Raw genomic sequence first — 19,846 nt, 5'->3', positions numbered from 1 at the left:
CCTAGCTAATTGAATTAGTGGCATTCACGTGCCCAGCGAGTCCAAAACAAACTGGGGGATCATGAGGGAAAAATGAAATAAAAGTCAGCTGATTGACAGACCAATTGTTGTTCTTATTTATTCGTATTTACAAGTATTCGAAAATTGGGAATCGATTGCTAAACTAAACATATATATAATGTACACACTCACACATCATGAATCAATCGATCAATAAGCTGCTGACAAGTTATTTGTAGTCCTATTCAATATGAAATATTTGTTTAAACTAAATAATTTCTTTTGTTTTTGTTGTTAATTAATTATATTTTAATACTGTTGTTTAATTTTAAATTGTAACTGCCGCTGTTGTTAATTTGAAGAGAAGAAGTCTTTTATCCAGTTCTCAGTTGCTCAATTGCACACACTTATCCATTCCTCCACATGGCATTCGTCGCATTCCACACTACAGCACCATTGAAATTTACAGCGACAGCGTTCCGCTCGTCGTTCCTTAACTTGGCTGTGACCACGCCCACAGCATAATGAGGCGCAGCCATCGCTGGTTGTTGTATTTCGATTGCACTTCCGACCCACAGTGCCTGCAATGAAAGATGTTTAAAGTGTTGGTTAGCTGCACATTAAAGCGATGCAATGTTGCCAAAATTAAATTTGTGCGTCATTGCAAAATTTCATACTTTAAATATTAAACTGATTAGATTAACGGATGAATCTCGAAGTTCTATGTTCACCTAAGCAACCAATTTATTACCCACTATCTTAAAAATTATCATATTTCAAAAAGTTTATACAACTCACTCTTCTTTTCTTAGCTTTAAAAGTTTTTGTCTCATTCAAATGCATTGAAGCGTTGACATTGAATAATAGCCCGAAGCAAGCAATTAATCAATCGATAGTTCAAATATTCCTTAATTAAATTAAAATGTCTGTGTGTTGACTATCGATAGCAAGCGGTCTCACGTCGTGAAGCGAGGCGAGAGAACTCACGTTGCGGCCATTAAAAAACCATAAATAAACAATTAAGTGCAACTATAAGCAAAGTATCATAATTGTTAGATGTTAATTGCCAACGTTAATTGCCATCATTTGCCTAGACACGGCGCATGAATCAAGCCCCTGTTGAATGGGGGCACGGTCTAGAGGAAGGCGGCAAAAAGAGGTGGATGTGCTGTGTGGGGTTGTGGGCAGGGAACGAACGAACGACAACAGCAGCAACAATCATCCGCCCGGTAGCCCGCGTCAACGATTAATTATAAATTTGCGTCGTAATTAACACTTTAAACTGGCCCGCAGTCGCAGCGGCTTTTGATAATTTGCAAATGTGTCAACAGCGGCAACCACAACAACAACAACAACAGCAACGGACAACAACGAGCAACCATAACATCGAGCAGCAGTAACAACAACATCGTCGAGTAGTCGCCACAAAATGGCTAACGAAAATTGCAAGTGGCAGTTAGACGTTCATGTTGCCGGTTTGCTACATTGTTGTTGTTGCTGTGGCTGCTGGTTGTTGTGGTTGTTTCTGGTTGCTGGTGTGTTGCTGTTGAGTACGTGCCGTGCGCATGCGCAACTCTCGACATTTGTCGTCGCGCATTTTGAGTTATGTGGCATGTTTGGTAGCTCCGTTAATAAATGGCTTTTTTTGCAGTTTTTGTAGTTGTTGTTGCTGTTATCGCTGTTGTTGTAATCGTCGTTTGTTGTTATTGTTGCTGTGGTTGTTTTTGTTGCTACCTGGCTGCTGTTAATTTGCATTTGTGATTTATTTATTAGAGGCAAATCAAATTTATCGCTTAGCCCCATGCCAATAAATCATTTTTAATTAGTTCGAGTCTTGTTACAGTGTGACCGAATTCTTGCAATTTTTCATAATTAGCCAATTTATTTGTGGTATTTCCTTTTGCAGTTCTGATTAATATAAATTCGATTTATATCTTATTTTGAAATATTGACGGCATTGATAAGAATACCAAAACAGTTTTGTTAATTGTGATATGTTGGCAGAATTTTGATCATGTTCGCTTGCTATTATTATAATTTTCTAATTGCTTACATTTTCCGATGATCTAATTAAACCTTAAACTTACCCTGTATATCGGCACCAAGATCCCGTTCGCAAAAGTTCGGCGATCGCTGATAGTAAAAGAGCGACGTCTCCAGTTTTCGTGCCATGCGGGCGGCATTCTTATCAGAGCTCGTCTGTCGCGTGCCTCGCTCGGCATCCAGATCGCGTTGCGTCTCTCGACCCTCCAGAATGCCCGAAGCATCGGCGGCCACCAAATCCGAGCTGACACCAGCTCCATTGCCACCATTTGATTTCTTATTGCGTGATCGCTTCAAGACCACAACTGGCTCGCCATTGCCAAGATTCGATTGATCCACTAGAATGGCCTTGCGGAACTGATGCTTCAGCACTTTGCCGACAATGTGAAAATCTGGTGCTGATTTCCAGCAGGTCTTCAGCTGGCAACTGCCAGACATGCCGTGGCATTTACAACGAAACTCCATGTTGTTGGAGACAGCCTGGTAAGCAAAAATAGAAAGCCAATTAGGGAAAAGTAATTGACAATCATTCGATAAAGCGAGTATAATTTAAAGAAGCAATTAATTAAAATTACGATGAGAAAAATATTAAAATCTTTAAGTTTATTTTTTGGACACAACAACAAATCCTATTTAAGTTCAAAATTGCTTTTATTTTTTGAACAAAAATCTTTTTTTGAATAAATAAATCCACTTAAGCTTTCTCCATTTTGTAAATAATTGTCAAAGTTAATTCTTAGGTGATCAAACCAATCAATTTTCATTCCTTTTAATGCTTCATAACATTTTATTTTATTAAATTATAAATTTATTTACACAACTCTTTTAAAACATTCGCTTGAATAAATTTAAATTATGTGGATTAACTATCATAAATGATATTTAGGGGAATGTTCTCTTTTGTGCATAAAGTACAGTTTCTGCTAAAAAACTTTTATTTTTCTACGTATAATAATTTAAGCAACATTCCTTCCAATTACTCACCACTCTGCCGGCGTGATTGTTGTGTAGATTGATTTTCGATTGAATGTCGCCAGCTTTTTCGCGGCAGTCGAGAAAGAGTTTCGAGTACTCGACACCAAAGTCCATGTTGTGGGAGCAACCGCCCCATTTCCAGCGACTGGCGATCTTTGAGCGTTCATATTTCTTTTCTTCCTCGGGTGTCAGAATCTGATTCGTTTCTAGATATTGCAGAAACTGTTTCTTCTCCTTGTCCAGCGACTGGCGAAGGTTTTTGTTGAGCGTTTTGCGATTAATTGTGGGATCACAACCGCAGGACATCAAGCGTCCTTGACTGCAGGCTCGTGCAACACTGTGTGCCACACCAGCCGCCGAGATGGCAAAGGCAAAAGCGCTCTCTCGATACCCTAAAGGTGCACAAAATGGAATTAGAGTTGTGAAACTATATACTATAGTGTATGTGTGTGTGTGATTGTGTTACCCCAAGGGAGACGTAAAGCTCTATGGCTATTGGCAAGAGTTATGCGGCGTTATTTTTAACACTGAATGCCCAAGCGAATTGCCCTTGGGGAATTGTGCGGCACATTCTGCCGGCTTTGACATGAGCCTGGACAAGCCGCCAAGCCCCAAAAGTGGGCAGAGCACTCAGCAGCTTTTGCAGCAGTGGATAAACGATCAAGCGACATATCAAGCGATCGAATCGATTGAATTGATCGAACGTTCAGACAAGTTTTAATGATGCAAAATTCGAGAGAAATTCGAGAGAATTGACGTTAATCATGATCGACATGGAACGTCATTGAGCGTTGCCAAAGTTGGCAACATTTGTCAATCGATTGACATGCAAATTGTCAGCGCCACTTTGCATAAGACAAAAGCAAAAAAAAAAAACAAATAAGGAAAAACGAGAAGCTAAATCGCATAGCCAAGGCAAATGCAATGCGGCGGCGACAGTACATATGTCAATGTGACAGGTTTGCATCACGGGAGGAGGATCGTTGATCGTTGGATGGCGATGGGGTTGAGATGTAGCTGTAGCTGTAGCTGTTGGTCGATGTTTGTGTGTGCGAAGCTGTCAAACAATCAGTCAGATGGTCAACCCGTTCGTAGTCTGTCACTCAGGATGCGCACGAATGCAAATGTCAATGTTGTGACAAGTTGTCGTTGTCGTCTTACAAAAGCCAATCGATCGTTTTCAATGTGATGCGATGCAATGCAAAAGTGTAGCGCGCATTTGATTGACGATTAAGACGCCATCAATCAATGCATCAATGCGCACAGTAGCAATGCCATGCCACGCCAAGTCACCACGCTCCACTCCACTCCACTCCAGTCGCAGGTCTCTCTCCCCTTTACAGTGTTCTCCACAGTCTCGAGTCGCATTTTCAAGTCTCAGCCTCAGTCACAGTCACAGCCTTGCAGCAATCTCATGCCATTCGCATTCGCGATCTGTGGCGAGATCTCTGTGATCTGTGATCGTTCGATTGGAGTCTTGATTTATGCACGCTTTGTGTTTCCCCCCACAGGCCATTTGCAAATCCAAATCACATCATTGCCAGAGAGTTACATTTGACAATGCCTTGGGGCCATGTGACGTGCTTCTTACTGCGCATAAATTGGCAACCGATCGACTCAAAGCGATCGCTCTACTGGCCCCATACAATACATAACAACAACGACCTGTCTCTGTTTTCCTCTGTCCCATTCCCATTCCCCATTCCCATTTCGATTCCCTGACTCTCTCCCTATCCCTCTTCCTGCTGTCTGCTGTCTTGTGTGTTGCAATCCCAAGTAATTGTTTGCGACATACGTCGCTCGCTTGTTGTCACATGCATTTGCTTGAACCGAGACTAAGATAAAGGTCGATCGCTGACGACGATCGTACGTAATCCTTTTACTACTTTTTGTACATGGCTGCCTCCTGACTCTTCCATCGCCCGCTTCCATCGACCCAGTTGATTGACAATAATGCATGGCGAAGTAGCGAGAAGAGAGCGGCGCACCAGACCGATCAACGGACGATCTCGGAGAGATCTGCGACCAGTTCCATAAGTTATAGTAGATGTATGCAAAATAGTTGACCTGTCCGTGCGCCGATTCGATTGTCAGTCAGTTGTTGCTCTCTGACTTGATTTGTTTCGTTTCACTTGGCCGATCATTGATCTCCTCCTCCCTCGCTCCTCCTCCCCCTTCGTTTGCGTTTTTGGGGGCTGCTGTTGGTTGCTCAGGTTGCCTCTGCCCTTATATGTCGCCCCAAGTCGACTAAAACGTTGCACGCGTTGCTGCCGCTGCTGCCTGTTGCCTGTCAATATTGACTCTCGTTATGTGCAGAGTTCAGTTCGCTGTTTCCTTCCTTATTTAATGGACACACGAACGGGCGGGTTGACAAAACAGACAGACAGACAGACGGACGAACGGACGGGCGGACAGATCCGCAGACATGTCACTGACATAAGCTTGGGTTTACCATATTGGTTAGGCCTGAAGGCTAGTCGAGACCTGAGAGCCAAGAGTCGAGAGACGAGCGACGACAGCAAGAGAGAAGTTACTTGGAAGTGCTACGGCTGCTGTTGCTGCTGCTGCTGCTGCTGGTGTGGCATGCATTTGGAGATTTATGGTTTGGCATTGTTATATTGGCCAATGTTGTTAACTTTAGCTGTGGCTTTAACTTTAACCTGGCTCATTTTGTGTACGCGCATTTGGACCGATCAAGTTTATTCCGCACTTGATGGCAGCAACAAGATTATGGCCAAATGCAAATTATGTGTAGATATGCTGTAATGACATTGTATTTTTTTTTCGCCATTTGCATGCATTCCCACAAACCGACGAATGCTCTATAGAGAAGTTTTAAAGTTCCCTTAAGTGTGTCTTAAATTTCTGTTATGATAGATGACAAAGCTTCAAAATATTATAGATACTAGAATCACATAAGTTGAATGTGGATATCGTAGCTGTGAGACATTTTAAAAAGCAGACAAATAAATGATCTAATTTATATAATATTGTTTATAGCTTTAAAAGAATTATATCTTATTTAGTTTTGTCACTTTCTAGCATAGCAAAAATGTTTCTTATTAAATGATATTTTATACTGATAGTCTTGCTTTCTAAAGAAAACTCAATCAAAGCTTCAATTCATAATAGATAAACCAGATTACTTTATACATCGCACAAAATATTTTTTTTATTAAATTAGTATTTTTCTAATCTCGTTATTAGAAACTCGGGCTTTATAAAGTTTAATAGCAATTCAGTTTTAAATTTATCTTAAGTTTATTCCCAAAAACTTGGCTAATCTATTAAAACACCCATCATTTTAAGGAATTAGTATAATCTTGAGCTTCAATTATCTATTACTCTGTGTTGCGTCTATGCACTCTCTTGTTTCTGTTGTTGCCAATTTAATTCTGTTTTTGTTATGTTGCATTATTGCTGGCTATGGGCAAGGTTTCCCAGCATATCTACTGGTCCGCATCCTTGTCCAACTCAGCTTTGGCTGCTGCAGCCACTGAGAAGCTATGTCGGCTCTCAAGCGATTCGGTTGTGTTTTTGTTTGTCTCTTGAAAATGTCTCGCTGTCGTTTTGCAGTACGTTGTCAGTGGCCGCGGCAGCATCCGTCAAGAGAGATAACAATTTTTTAAATTGAAATTGAATGAAGTGGTTTGCTTACAATATAATTTATACGATGAATGCAAATAAATTACGCCGGACTCGAGTCAACTTGACTTGGACTTGACTTGACTTGAGGTTAGCCTTTCCCTTTTACTCGTCGGTCTCCCAGGCAACTCTTCTTCTTCTTCTTCATCATCATCGACTTCTCCTCTTGTTTGCCTGTCTCTTTGCGTTTCTCTCTCTTCAGCTCTCTCTTTGTTATTGCAGTCGCATTGAAATTTGTGAGAAATCTTTTCAACATTGCCACTGTGGGCAGATATCGTTTGCATCTGCATTGCATGCCGCCATTTTGATCATTGGACTCTTTTGACTCGTCGTCGTCGTCGTCGTCGACCATTCGCCCCATTGTTTTGGCATTTTTACAGCAATTGGATGACGCATAATTTAACTAATGAAGCGCTTGGGAACGCGCCCCAAACATGCCAGACTTGAGCCCCAAAGGCAACGCTTGATTGCCACCTGAGCAATTGCTTTAGTTATATGCTAAAGACGCTGCTGTCCTGCTTCACTTTGAATGCATGAATACCTGGAATATCGCTTTGAAGTGCCTTCAGGAATTTCGGGTATATAGAAGTCTTGGCTTACTCTCTTGTATTATATATTCGAGATATCAATAACTTGAACTATAACTGAGCTACATAACAGTAGTCGCTTGATACAGTTGTTAGTCCTACGATCGGCGCCTGTGATCACTGAGTTACCGCTACTTGCTACCTGGCTAACAAAAGCGGCTAACAAAGCGGCAACTCTTTGTTGACGCTCAGCTGGAACAGCATCATAAGGCACACGCCTAGATGTCGGGAATCGTCGTGTGTAATATAATGCCTCGACAACAGATTAAGATATCAAAGTCAAAGTTCGCGCTGCCGCACTGACGAACTGTGCTGGACTGATGGACTGCTGAACGGACTAGAGATGCACTAGGCTGTGACAAAGGTGCGTTCAGTACAAGTCCCCCAAAGCGACACTCTTACTAGCTGCAACGACTTAGAAACATGATCTCTAGCCACCACGTCAACTGGACCGGGGCATTAGAGAGTCAGTCATCTACATTGTACATGGTGCAGCACAGCTTCGTCTCCATTGAGACGCTGCTGTGGTTTTGTTTCCATGGCGTGTCTAATAATGCGACGGCTAATAGCTTCGGACACTGTCCGGCAGATCGAAGAGGGAAATAGGGTTGAGAGGGAGCATACAATGTACTGCGCACTTTTAATTAGATATTTTTTGAATACCCTTGCCAAAGGGTGTAGCAAATATGCGATGAAGTACGCAAGAAAAAGAGGCAGGTCCCTTTGTAATAGTACATTAACATACATTATTTATTTAAAATTAGATTTTAAATAAATATTTACCACAAACATTATGATATTATGTTATTTCCATTGTTTTTCTTTGGTGTTATTGTTAATTTGTTTAAAAAATGTCATATTTAAATCTTGTAAAATATAAATATTCAAAAAAGTATTTTAAAATATGAAAAATATTAAAGGATCTTATAAGAATGTACTATGATTTAATAAATATGTAATTTATTTATGATATAATAATTATTAATATAATAATTATTTAGTTGCATATACTTCTTAAATCTTATTCTCAAAATTCTTTTTTGCTTTCTTTCCCAATTGTACTGATTGACCCGATTCCTCAAACAGTTATGTCTAGAACATGATGAGAACCTCCTGAGTTTGTAATGTGGAAAGAGTAATTCAACTGCGGCAAGTCGTTAGATCGTTTATCTTTAAGGTTTTTACTTTTTGCCTAGCGGTTTGCGTGTGGGCCGCTTGCCGTTGCTCTACGAATAACCGCAAACTCGTTGACAGTTTGTTGCTGTTGTTGTCGTTAGTTGGTCATAAAGCGATTTTGTTTTGCGTGAAAGCTGAGCCACACTTACTGCACATTTTAGTGTCAGCTTAATGGCTTTTGGCCAGGCTACTTGGGAACTTTGCAACTTGATGTGGGGAACTCACCTTTCTTGAGCAGATTCGATGCATGCGGATTGCGACTCTTGGTGCTCAGCGATGAGCAATTCCAGCGATGCCACTGAAACTACATCAGCATAAAAAGACGTCAACAGAAAATAGTAAAAGAAGCGAAGAAGAAATGATTAGTTAGTGATGCAAAACAAATCTTGAAATTCTACAATTACACTTATTTCATTGACTGACGAACCAGAAATGCCACTCAACAACAACATCGCATCAATTTGGCGACTGTTTGATGGCAATTTCAGATCGTTTTGCTTCTTAATGGCACAAACAAAAGCCATTTCAGATAAAGTCTTAGAAGAGTAATTAACAAAAGTAAAAAAAATAAAAACAGCAACAAATGTTGCAAATCTGGTAATGCTACTCGCAGTAGAATGTAGAATGTAAATTGGTATAAAACATGCACTCAATTGATAACAATAGAAATTTATCGACTCAACCGTTCGCTTGCTTATATATACCTGTATCTGGCATTCTCGGATAGCCATGTCGAGACCTTCCAGTGCCGCGGCAGTCACATCACTTGCCTTGTAGCACAGCTCCACCTGATCCTTGGTCAGACCAGGCACTGAGCGGCATGTGGCACGTCCATCGGGCAAGCCATACAACCTGTGAAATTGAATGGACATTTATTCGAGAGACGTAATTGAGGTTTTAACATATTTAAAACATTTTCTAAATGTTATTAGGGAAGTAATATTAATGTTCTATCTTCGCTGATTCTCACTATATAAAATATATTTAATAGATGTGGAAACAAATTTGATTAAAAAAGATGATGAAAATATTGTAAGAAATTAATACAATTTTTCCTTCTTTACAGCTTTGTGCAGAAAAAGTATGTGAATGGAAAAATTTACTACTAAAATGAGATATTTATATATTAATATACAAATACATATTAATTTTCCGCATTTAATGTGTATTAACAGATCTAATATAAATGTATGATAACAAAGGGCTGTCATGATTTTAGGGTTATATTTTTATGTCTATATATAATAAAAACTTAAGTCTATTTATGTAATGGGAAAGGACTCTGCTCATAAAGTTTTTGTTCATTAACTACAAAAATATTATACAAGAATTGTCTTATAATGTTGTATTTAAGTCATCCAAAAAAAATAAAATTTATATGCAAAATTCCATTCGATACTATCAAAATATAAGCTTTAAATCTGCAGCTCAGCTCTTCAGCTAGCGCTATGATTACAGTGACCGCAGTTAATAATTAAATTCGAATACGTATGTATACGAAACCGAATTCCAAATTTCAATTTCAATTCCGAAACTGTATCCAAGCGAGTTGCCCCACACACAGCGAACAGCGAACAGCAAACAGAAATAGCAACAACAATGACAACTTCGCCATTAACCTTGAGCGCCAAATAACCGCAGACAAGACACATAACACACACCAAAAAAAAAAAAACAAAAATTAAATTAAAAAAAAGTAGAAAACAAAATGCTTGGCAACAAATTTAATTTAATTTCATTTTATTTGTTTATGTGAAATTTAATTTGAGTTTTGCGGCTGATTTAATCAGCAAGCGCGAAGACAAAGCTCCTAAACAAATAGACAGACGGACAGTAGCTAAATTAAATTCCAGCAATGTCATAAATCTCGTCTCAAATCTTTGGTCTATGACTCACAAGAGAACAACAAATTTGCCAAGCTAGCGACGATTGCTGTCAAAGAACTCACAGAGTGGCTCAGTATGATTTCAGTGTGGCTCAGTGTGGTTCAGTGTGGTTCATTGTGGCTCTCATTGAACTCATTTAGAGCGCACCACTCGCAGTCAAGGTCAGCGTAGAGGTGTTCTGATCTTGCGCCACAGATACAGATACCGAGCAGAGTTGAGTTGAGCTGAGAGTGTTGCTGCGAGTGGCAGTTGACGTTGACGTTGAACAACTTCATCCACACACACACACACACATACACTTGCACATCTACAATCGCATCGCATCGCTTCGCACATCGCATCGCGTTGATCTATGACACGCAGATCGCAGCCTGACATACCGCGCGTATACGTGATGCGCTCCACGATGGCGTCTGCAATGTATTCTTTCTTAATGTTAAATCCCTGTTGCGTGTTTGTCGACTGTTGCGAAGTGTTGTGTGGAGAGGAGAGGGTTGTTAATTGGGGCACGTAGCGCATGTAAAAAATACTCAAATGTAGAAACGTGCCATTTTCACACACGTCCTCAACTGCAACTCCAACGACAGACACATCTGAGGATCTCTCATCAACATCTTCAGCTGTGTAGTTGTAGCTGTAGCTGTATCTGTAGCTTCAGCCCATCATTTGGTATGCCATTCACGCAGCATTCACTCCATAGAGCCTGCCATGGCTGCACGCTGAACAACTGATCAACTGATCACTCAGCTCACAACCTGCTCCCAAACTCCTATCACAACAGCTGCAGTTTGTTGATGGAGCTGCTGATGTTGCGACACACTTTAGCCATGTTAATGAGGTGCAAGTTGCGACTGAGTTTTTGCCCAGTTTATGCCGACAATATTAACGGCTTTCATAAATCTTTTGATCTAAGTAGCTAAATGAAATTTCGAGTACAAATGCAAACAAATAATGTGAGTTTAAAGTACTTACATTCTTCGGAAACATGAACGAAGTCTAATTTACTAAATACGATTAAAAAACGAACTTTAGCAATGGGAGATAATATAATATTTAGTAAATTCACTGCAGATTTTTATACCCGCTACCCATAGGGTAGAAGGGTATTATAACTTTGTGCCGGCAGGAAATGTATGTAACAGGTAGAAGGAGGCATCTCCGACCCTATAAAGTATATATATTCTTGATCAGCGTCAACAGCCGAGTCGATATAGCCATGTCCGTCTGTCCGTCTGTGTGTCTGTCCGTCTGTCCGTCCGTCCGTATGAAACACTGGATCTCAGAGACTATAAGAGATAGAGCTATAATTTTTTTTCGACAGCATTTGTTATGTTTGCACGCAGATCAAGTTTGTTTCAAATTTTTGCCACGCCCACTTCCGCCCCCGCAAATCAAAAAAATCGAATAACAAGCGTAATTTTAAAGCTAGAGTTGCGAATTTTGGTATATGCAATAATTACTGTAATAGTTATGATTCCTGAAAATTTGGTTGCGATCAGATAAAAATTGTGGAAGTTATTAAAGAAATACTTTTGTATGGGCAAAAACTCCTACTTACTAGGGGTCTGAGTTGCTTTGGCCGACAATCTGGTACATTGTGCCGTGTATGGTATATTTTGAAATCGGTACTATATCGATATACCACATATACCATTTGGTATATTTTTAGTATTTTCGGTATATTTTGAAAATGATACCGCAATATTTTGCCTTTATTTAAAATGGGTAGCGGGTATCTCACAGTCGAGCACACTCGACTGTAACTTTCTTACTTGTTAAATGAGTTTTTGATTTACTTTTTGTTTGCAATATTAATATTTAATTTAATAATTAATTTAGTTTTGTACAATAGAACTATGAAACAAGTTTAAATTTTTTGAATTTAAAATAAGAGAAAACTTTTAGAAGATAATATATAAATGAGTAATATTGAATTTTAATAGAATCTTAGTGAATCCTTCCTATACGTGATCTTTTAATTGAGAACTTATTGCCTTCAGTTTATCAAATCAATTGAGGACCTTTAAAATTCTAAGCTTTTACTTCGAAATAAACTCACTAACTTCATGACTAATTTAGCTACTTTACTTATTTTTCTAATATTATATGTTTGCTTAAACAATTGCGAATTCGGCAGAATTTTCAGTAAAGCGATAAGTGAAAGCAATTAAATGAGAGACGAATAGTTGTTGTTGTAGTGGTGGCAATTAAATGATAAATGCTCATAAGATGAAACTTAAAGCTGAACGCTTGAATTGTTTGCTGAATGCGCTTGGCCAAGTTTTAGGCATTTCCTTTCCATGTGAATCACAACACAACATTTGCGCATTTTATTGCGAGTATTATTTAAAGCGTACGCAAAAAGTCAAAAGCAGCAGCAACAGCAAAAAGAGAATGTGATAAATTCATTTAATTACAGTGAGCTATGGAAATTGAATGCTACAATAGTATACAGTGGGCACCCTGTATACATCTACATATATATATTTTGAATGGTCGCCACAGATCAAAAGCATTCCTAGCTGTTGCCGTGGCTCCGGGCCAGCCTGGCATGGAATGTATCTCGTCTCGTCTCGTCGACCGTAGCCCAAAGTTATCCAACTGACTCTCTGAGTATGTGTGTGTATGTGCGTGCATGTACATATGTGTGTGTGTGTGTGGGAAACAATGTTTATGCCTAACTGGCTTAGATAGCTAACTGATTTGATATAGTTTGTGGACTTGGACGGGGGCATAAACCGACAAAAATCCTTGATTTATGCACGGGCTACCGTTTGACAGCCCCAAAGAGTCAGAATTGGAGTCAGACTTGAGAGCGACTTTTGGCGGCGCCTCTTAAAGCCTAAAGTCTAAAGCCTTTTTGCCACACATTTCAATCTTTTTATGGCATTTCAATAGAACTCTCTGAGCGTGAGAAACTGAAATTATGAAAATTAAATTGAAATTTTTTTTGCAGACATCGCACATATGTATATACTTTTGATTTCTGCATTTATCGTGGCAACACTTTTGTGTGGCTGATAAGCCAACATCCTTGGTGTGTTGGCCACATTTTAAGCCATGGCTAACAGATCGATAAATTTTATAAGCGAATCAATTGCGTCTGCTATCGCATCGCGTGAAATACGCACAGCTTCGACATCGCATCCAAGGATCCGATCGAAGACTTGATCTCATGTTCAAGTTGCTCTACTGCATGACTCAGCGTCGTCGTCGTCGCCGTCATCGTCGTCGGTTCCTTGACTTTGTTGCCTTATCAGTTTTATTGAATTCACTGGCAAACAGCAACAACTATAACAGCGAGCGAGAAGGCAACTAAAAGCCATACGCTTTATAAAGCTGTTAACAAAATGTGCATCAGTTTAAATTCTTTATCTGAAAGACGTCTGGCAGATGGCTCTCGATGCGATGCGATGCGATGCCCTGCATTGCATATCTTTCGACCAATTAAAATGCATTTTGCCAAGAAGTTTGTTTTACCCTCTTTTCGATTTTTTCTTCCTTTTTTTTAATTCACAAGTTTTGCGGCTCTTTAAATTGCAGTTTTGTTTGCTTGATTTGTTGCTTGCGATAGAGCTGCGACTTTGTAATATCGATTGCCAAAGGGAATTGAAACCACTTTGCGAAGTTGAGTTTTCAAAAGAAATTTAGTGTTTGCTTGTGAAACTAAATATATTTAATGAGTATTAAATTAGTTAAAATACCTATTTTAATTTAAATTAATTCAAAAGAAAGATCGTGATCTTTATTATTTACTAAAATTTGCATTTTATCTTTTTTCATTGCAATTGTTCATTAGGAGGAATAAACTCAAATAATTATATTTTAATTTATAAATTTCTTATATAGTAAAGCGCACAAAGTTTGATATGGGTAATTCCATGGCGGAATTTGTCCCGTGCGAGACTCTTTGCATTGAAAATAATATAAACTGAATTACGTTTGAAAATAAGAAAATATTATTTTTATAGCTCTAGATAAGTACTTTAATTAGAGCTAAAAATGGTTTTGGAATTTTCTTTCTGAATGAACGAAATTTCTTTTAATCTATAGATATTGATAAATACAATAATTATAGTATTTATGGTTTTCGGATTGCGATCGGATAAAATATGTGTAAGTTATTTACAAATTTGGCTTTTTTGGCTGCTAAAACTTCCTCTAAAGTCATTCGGGTTTTCATTAACAATTAAAGCGCATATTATGCTTTCTCAATTATTATCTGAAATTATTCTGGATATCTCTGGAATTTCCACTCAAATTGCATTTATTACCAACTCCTGATTGCTAATCTACACTTCTATCGACGCTTATCTAAGATATTACAGCTGTTAAGCGAAGAATCAAAGTGCTTGGCAAGGAGGCAACTTTCTCGCCGATTGAGGATCGTCGATCGTTGATTGCCGATCGAGTTGAGTTTATTGCCGTTGCCTGGCGTGCGATAAGGAAATGCAACAAATTTAACAAGTAATTAAATGAGCTGCCAGAGGTAAATGTGGCTGCATATTGCGATGGTGTGCTTAAGAGATGCTGAAGCAGGCAGCTAAAGTAGCAGCAGCAAAGTGAAGTCAAGTCGTTGCGCATACGCCATGTGTTGCAGTGGCGAATCGACACTTCAACTGTGTGTGTTGCTGCACCCAATTAGGATTTGGCTGCTGCACATTATGCTCTGCACTTGCCACACCAGCCTCATTTGAGGGGCGTGGCAGGTGTGTCACATGTGTGCGTGTGTGTGTGCTTCATTTGCATTTCAAACGAAAAATTGTGGCAAGCTGCAGTTGCAGTTGCCTCATTATGCGCTGCAATTATGACGTTGCAACAACGAGGAAGACAACGACGACAACGAATTGCAGGCTGCTCTTCAACTTGCATTGCTGCAGTCTCGAGTTGACTGCATCGCTCTCCTTGTTGTTGCAGCTTGGGGTTGTCAACATACTTTTTTGCTTGTTGACAACAGCAACAGCAACAACAACAACTACGACAAGAGCAGCAACGAGATTAACAAGCTGCAACTACTACTAGGCAGGGCAAAAGCGAGCAACCAACGAACCAACGAACCAACCAACCAGGCAGTCAGGCAGTCAGTCAGCCGCACCTGGAACTTGGACCTGGACAGACAGCACTCTCGTCCGCCTGACTGCGCACAGACTACGCTGTAGTTGGAGACGGAGACGGAGATGGAGGCCGGATTGACAGCGCCAGGCGCATTATAAGGCCTCAGTGCCAGGGACCACCCTGCAATTGAAATCAACTCAATTGTGTAGGCTGCTCTGCAGTTGCAACTTGCCACAAAAGTGAGGCAAAGGCGAAGGCGATGGCGATGCAGATGCAGAGGATATGCCCAATGAACAACAACACAGCAGCCAAAAGGGAGCTGGCAAACTATGCAAGCGAAGCTGTTGCAACTTGCCAGTCGCCAGGCAGTTGCAAGTTAGCTCTGGTTGGATACTCCAACCAGCTCAGCAATGTGGCCATGAACTGTTCAAAATGGCGTTGTCTGTTGGTCTGTTGTTTGCCAGCCAGGTAATTCGCAATTTGGTCTAAAGCCAGCCAGTTGAGTTGCCATTTTTTTTATAGTTGCTGGCAAACGCATAGAAATTGGTAGTACATTGTTGACTGAACTAAACTATTTTAAGAAATTGCTGGCGAACTTTGATGTATTTCAAAAATGCAGGTGATTGAAGTCAACTATCAAGGCAATTGACAGGCAATAGATGTTCATGCTTATGATTTTAATAGCAGACTATAAAATGAGTGTTGAGAGCTTAAAAATAAAAATATGAAAATTGTGTTTCGGTATTCAATAATAACTTAAAGTATTAATATAACAAACAATAATTTAAACAAATAAAAATAATATTAAAATGTATATTGATTATTATTTTATTTAAAACAAATTATTTAAAATAAATTAAAATTTTAAAATTATAAAAATTGTAAAAGTTATTTAAGAAATACTTTTGTGCTTTGACTAACAATCTGGAATGCTTAGTACTCTATGGTATATTTTGATTATAGAACTATATAAATATACCAAATGAAGCTTTCGATATATTTTTGTATTTCCGTGGTAATATTTTATAGTATATTTGTAGAATATGATTTTGTTGAGGGTGGGTATCTCATAGTCGAGCACACTCGACCTTAGCTTTCTGACTTGTTTATATGATGGAAATGTATTTCCTTATTATTGTGATTATTAATATACATATATTTCAATAATGTTTATACCCGCTACCCATAGGGTAGAAGGGTATTATAACTTTGTGCCGGCAGGAAATGTATGTAACAGGTAGAAGGAGGCATCTCCGACCCTATAAAGTATATATATTCTTGATCAGCGTCAACAGCCGAGACGATATAGCCATGTCCGTCTGTCCGTCTGTCCGTCCGTCCGTCCGTCCGTATGAACACCTAGATCTCGGAGACTATAAGAGATAGAGCTATAATTTTTTTTCGACAGCATTTGTTATGTTTGCACGCAGATCAAGTTTGTTTCAAATTTTTGCCACGCCCACTTCCGCCCCCGCAAATCAAGAGTTACGAATTTTGGTATATACAATAATTACTATAGTAGTTATGACTTCTGAAAATTTGGTTGCGATCAAATAAAAATTGTCGAAGTTATTTAGGAAATACTTTTGTATGGGAAAAACGCCTACTTACTAGGGGTCTGAGTTGCTTTGGCCGACAATCTGGCCCATTGTGCCGTTTATGGTATATTTTGAATGGTGTACTATATCGATATACCAAATATACCATTTGATATATTTTTAGTATTTTTTTAGTATTTTCGGTATATTTTGAAAATGATACCGCAATATTTTGCCTTTATTAAAAATGGGTAGCGGGTATCTCACAGTCGAGTACACTCGACTGTAACTTTCTTACTTGTTTAGTACTGTTTTAATTTTACTTTAAATAAATAATGCAATTGAAAAGTAAATACGCTTCTTTATAAAAATTTGTGTCCATAAAGAGATGGAAAATCTATTTACTTATATTAATAAGTATAAATGGTCCAAAAAATTTTCGAATTTAGAAATTCATCGACAAATTCAGCTGTATAAAACCGAAATATATATTACTAAGTCACATTTTATATTTATTGTTTTCTAAATAAATTCTCAAATTAAAAACGATCTTACACAATTGTTAAATGAACTTTCTAAAAGCGAAACCACAACAAATTGCGAGGTGAACAGGCAGACTGAGAAGTTCGCTAGGTTAAAACTGATCAATCTTAATGCTAGATCAATATTAATTATGCCAACACCTTTGGCTGACAGTTTTCCGGAGTTGAGACGACGTGTAAGTCTTGGAATTGATTAATCTGTTGACTCAACAGCATGAAGTGCTGTTGTTGTCGTTGTTATTGCTGCCGTGTGTTGCTGCTGCTCAACGATTGTTGTTGTTGTTGTAGTTTGTCGTTTAATTAATTAACTTGCCACTGACAACAGCAGCAACAACAGCGAGCACATCAACAAAAGGCGACGCTTGAGTTAATTTGTTGACAGGCGATTTACACCTTTTGAATTTTGCTTTACATACGCCGGAGAGCGTGTTGATGGATACACCTGGTTCGTAGTAGTAGTAGATACATTGGATGTATCTATAAGATACACACAAGACTACAACACTTACCAGCGTGTGCAGCAGGCCAAGATAATCACAACAATTAAATGCAAATGGCAATGACGCGACGGTGGTTGTGTGGCAACAATGTTGTTTCCTCCACTGTTGTTGTTGTTGGTGCTGCTGTTGCACGTCTGTGATGTTGTTGTTGTTGCTTGCCACGCAGCCATCGCTCGTCTTTGATTTGCATAAATTTTCATACAATTGAAGCCTAATTTTTAATTGTTGCTCATTGCTGTTGTCGGTTGTTTTTTGCTTGTTACAAATTAGTTGGCAAGTTCTTTTGTTGTTGCTGGCTTGCTGAGGCCAAGCAACAGCAAACATTTTGTAGTACACATTGAGAAGAGACTTTCGCAAAACACTTTTCGCACATTTTTACATTTTTTCATTTAAGCTGAATTTATTTAATTTGTTAATTTTTTTTTGGTTGCTAAATTTTTGCACACATTTTGCACAATTTTCTTTGCTGCAATTGTCGATCTGTTTTTATTTTTTTGCCTTTCTATGTCTCTGAGCTACATTCTCAGCTCAACTGGCGATTCGATCGTGACCAAAGCGCCAATAAACATTGATCGTTCAGCTTTGGGCTTTGGCTCTCTGGCTACTGGCCGGCTGGAACTCCCTTTTTTTGTTTTGTGTGTGCCTGCTTCTTGTAATATTTGTTTGTTACCTTCTTTTTGTTTACTTTTTGTTGTTGGGCTTTTTATTTACAATCGGTTTTACTGCGATTGCTGGCCCAGAGTCTGGTCTGATTGGTCCACACACAGTTGGCAAGTTGGCTGCTTTTTTTTTGTTTTTCTCTTTCATATAATTTTTTTTTATTTTCTTTACTTTTTTATGGCATAAGTCGTTTACTTCTGGGTGGCTTTTCTTGCTCGCTGTAGACTTTTGTTATATTCTTCGTAGTCACTTTCTTGATGAATGGAAAATTGTAGCTGTATAACTATATTTCACATTGAACATTTATTGCCAACAGAGATTTGATAAGTTTCTAACTTTTGCATGTTTTCTAAACTATTTTTATATTTTGTATGAAATTATAACAATTCTTAACTTTGTTTAATTTCTTTGGTTAAGTTTTTCAAATGGTTTCTGGGTTTTTTTAATATATTTTCATACATTTTTTTAATATATTTAACATATTTGAAGTATTTTATATTTTTTATTTTTATATGCTTTATATATTTTATTTAATTTAAAAACTGATGTTATGTTCCACATTTTTATACATTTTATTAGTGTGTTTTCTTTTTAATATTGTATTATTAAAATGTATTCAAAATATTATTTTGCATCCTTGTGTAATTTATTTATTTTTTATTTAATATATTTTCATAAATTTTAGAATATATTCAACTTATTTCCCTTTTTATTTCTATATTATATATTATTTTATAACTGATGGTATTGTACATTTTCATCAATATTTTTTATTTGTTTTTTTTTTAATTTTCGTATTATAAAAATGTATTTAAAATATTGAGTAATTCAATTTGTTCAATTCATTTTGAATATTTTTAAAATTAATTTTTTGGATGTCATTTTTGCCTGATTATTTATTTTACTTGATGAGTTTATTATTGAATTTAAATTATTTAATTAAATTTTACTGGATTTTGAGGACTATTTTTAAACTGATTTTTTATGTTATATATTTTTGGTATATTGAATATATTAATTTGTATACATTTTTTATTGGCATTCTATAATTTTCTTTATAATGTTTAAAAACTTTACATTTCCTCTGCTTTTAATATTTTTTGTTGAATTTTCAATTCATAATTCCAAAACGAAAATTGAAAAGTTTAAACTAGTTGATTTAATTAAAATACTTTTTTTTTAATTGTTTCACATTTTAAAAGGTGTTTTATTAGCTTGCTGCAAATCAAATTAATTTCA

General features: G+C 37.8%; 1 protein-coding gene across 1 annotated transcript; it reads right to left on the bottom strand.

Annotated features, from left to right (window-relative positions):
* Positions 1-92: 92 nt before the first annotated feature.
* Positions 93-18,312, bottom strand: LOC117564532 (protein Wnt-10b). Its single transcript, XM_034243353.2, has 6 exons — positions 17,957-18,312; positions 9,131-9,278; positions 8,652-8,730; positions 3,028-3,410; positions 2,088-2,523; positions 93-581 (listed from the first exon to the last, which is right to left on the bottom strand). The coding sequence occupies exons 1-6, from the start codon at positions 18,145-18,147 to the stop codon at positions 394-396; spliced, it is 1,425 nt and encodes a 474-aa protein (XP_034099244.1). The 5' UTR covers positions 18,148-18,312; the 3' UTR covers positions 93-393.
* Between the last annotated feature and the right edge of the window lie 1,534 nt (positions 18,313-19,846).

Source organism: Drosophila albomicans, chromosome 2L (genome assembly GCF_009650485.2).
Source record: "Drosophila albomicans strain 15112-1751.03 chromosome 2L, ASM965048v2, whole genome shotgun sequence".
Classification (NCBI taxonomy): Eukaryota; Metazoa; Arthropoda; class Insecta; order Diptera; family Drosophilidae; genus Drosophila; species Drosophila albomicans.
The sequence above is the reverse complement of the archived record's forward strand: the minus strand, read 5'-3'. Positions and strand labels throughout refer to the sequence as shown.

What these genes read in the sequence shown, in the direction of transcription:
- LOC117564532 (XM_034243353.2), bottom strand. Translation starts at nt 18,147, where the DNA reads ATGAAAATTTATGCAAATCAAAGACGAGCGATGGCTGCGTGGCAAGCA. An exon ending in TTGGCCTGCTGCACACGCTG is followed by an intron (nt 9,279 to 17,956) that starts GTAAGTGTTGTA and finishes TCAATTTCACAG; the next exon opens with GTTGTATGGCTTGCCCGATG. An exon ending in TCTTGGTGCCGATATACAGG is followed by an intron (nt 582 to 2,087) that starts GTAAGTTTAAGG and finishes CTTTCATTGCAG; the next exon opens with GCACTGTGGGTCGGAAGTGC.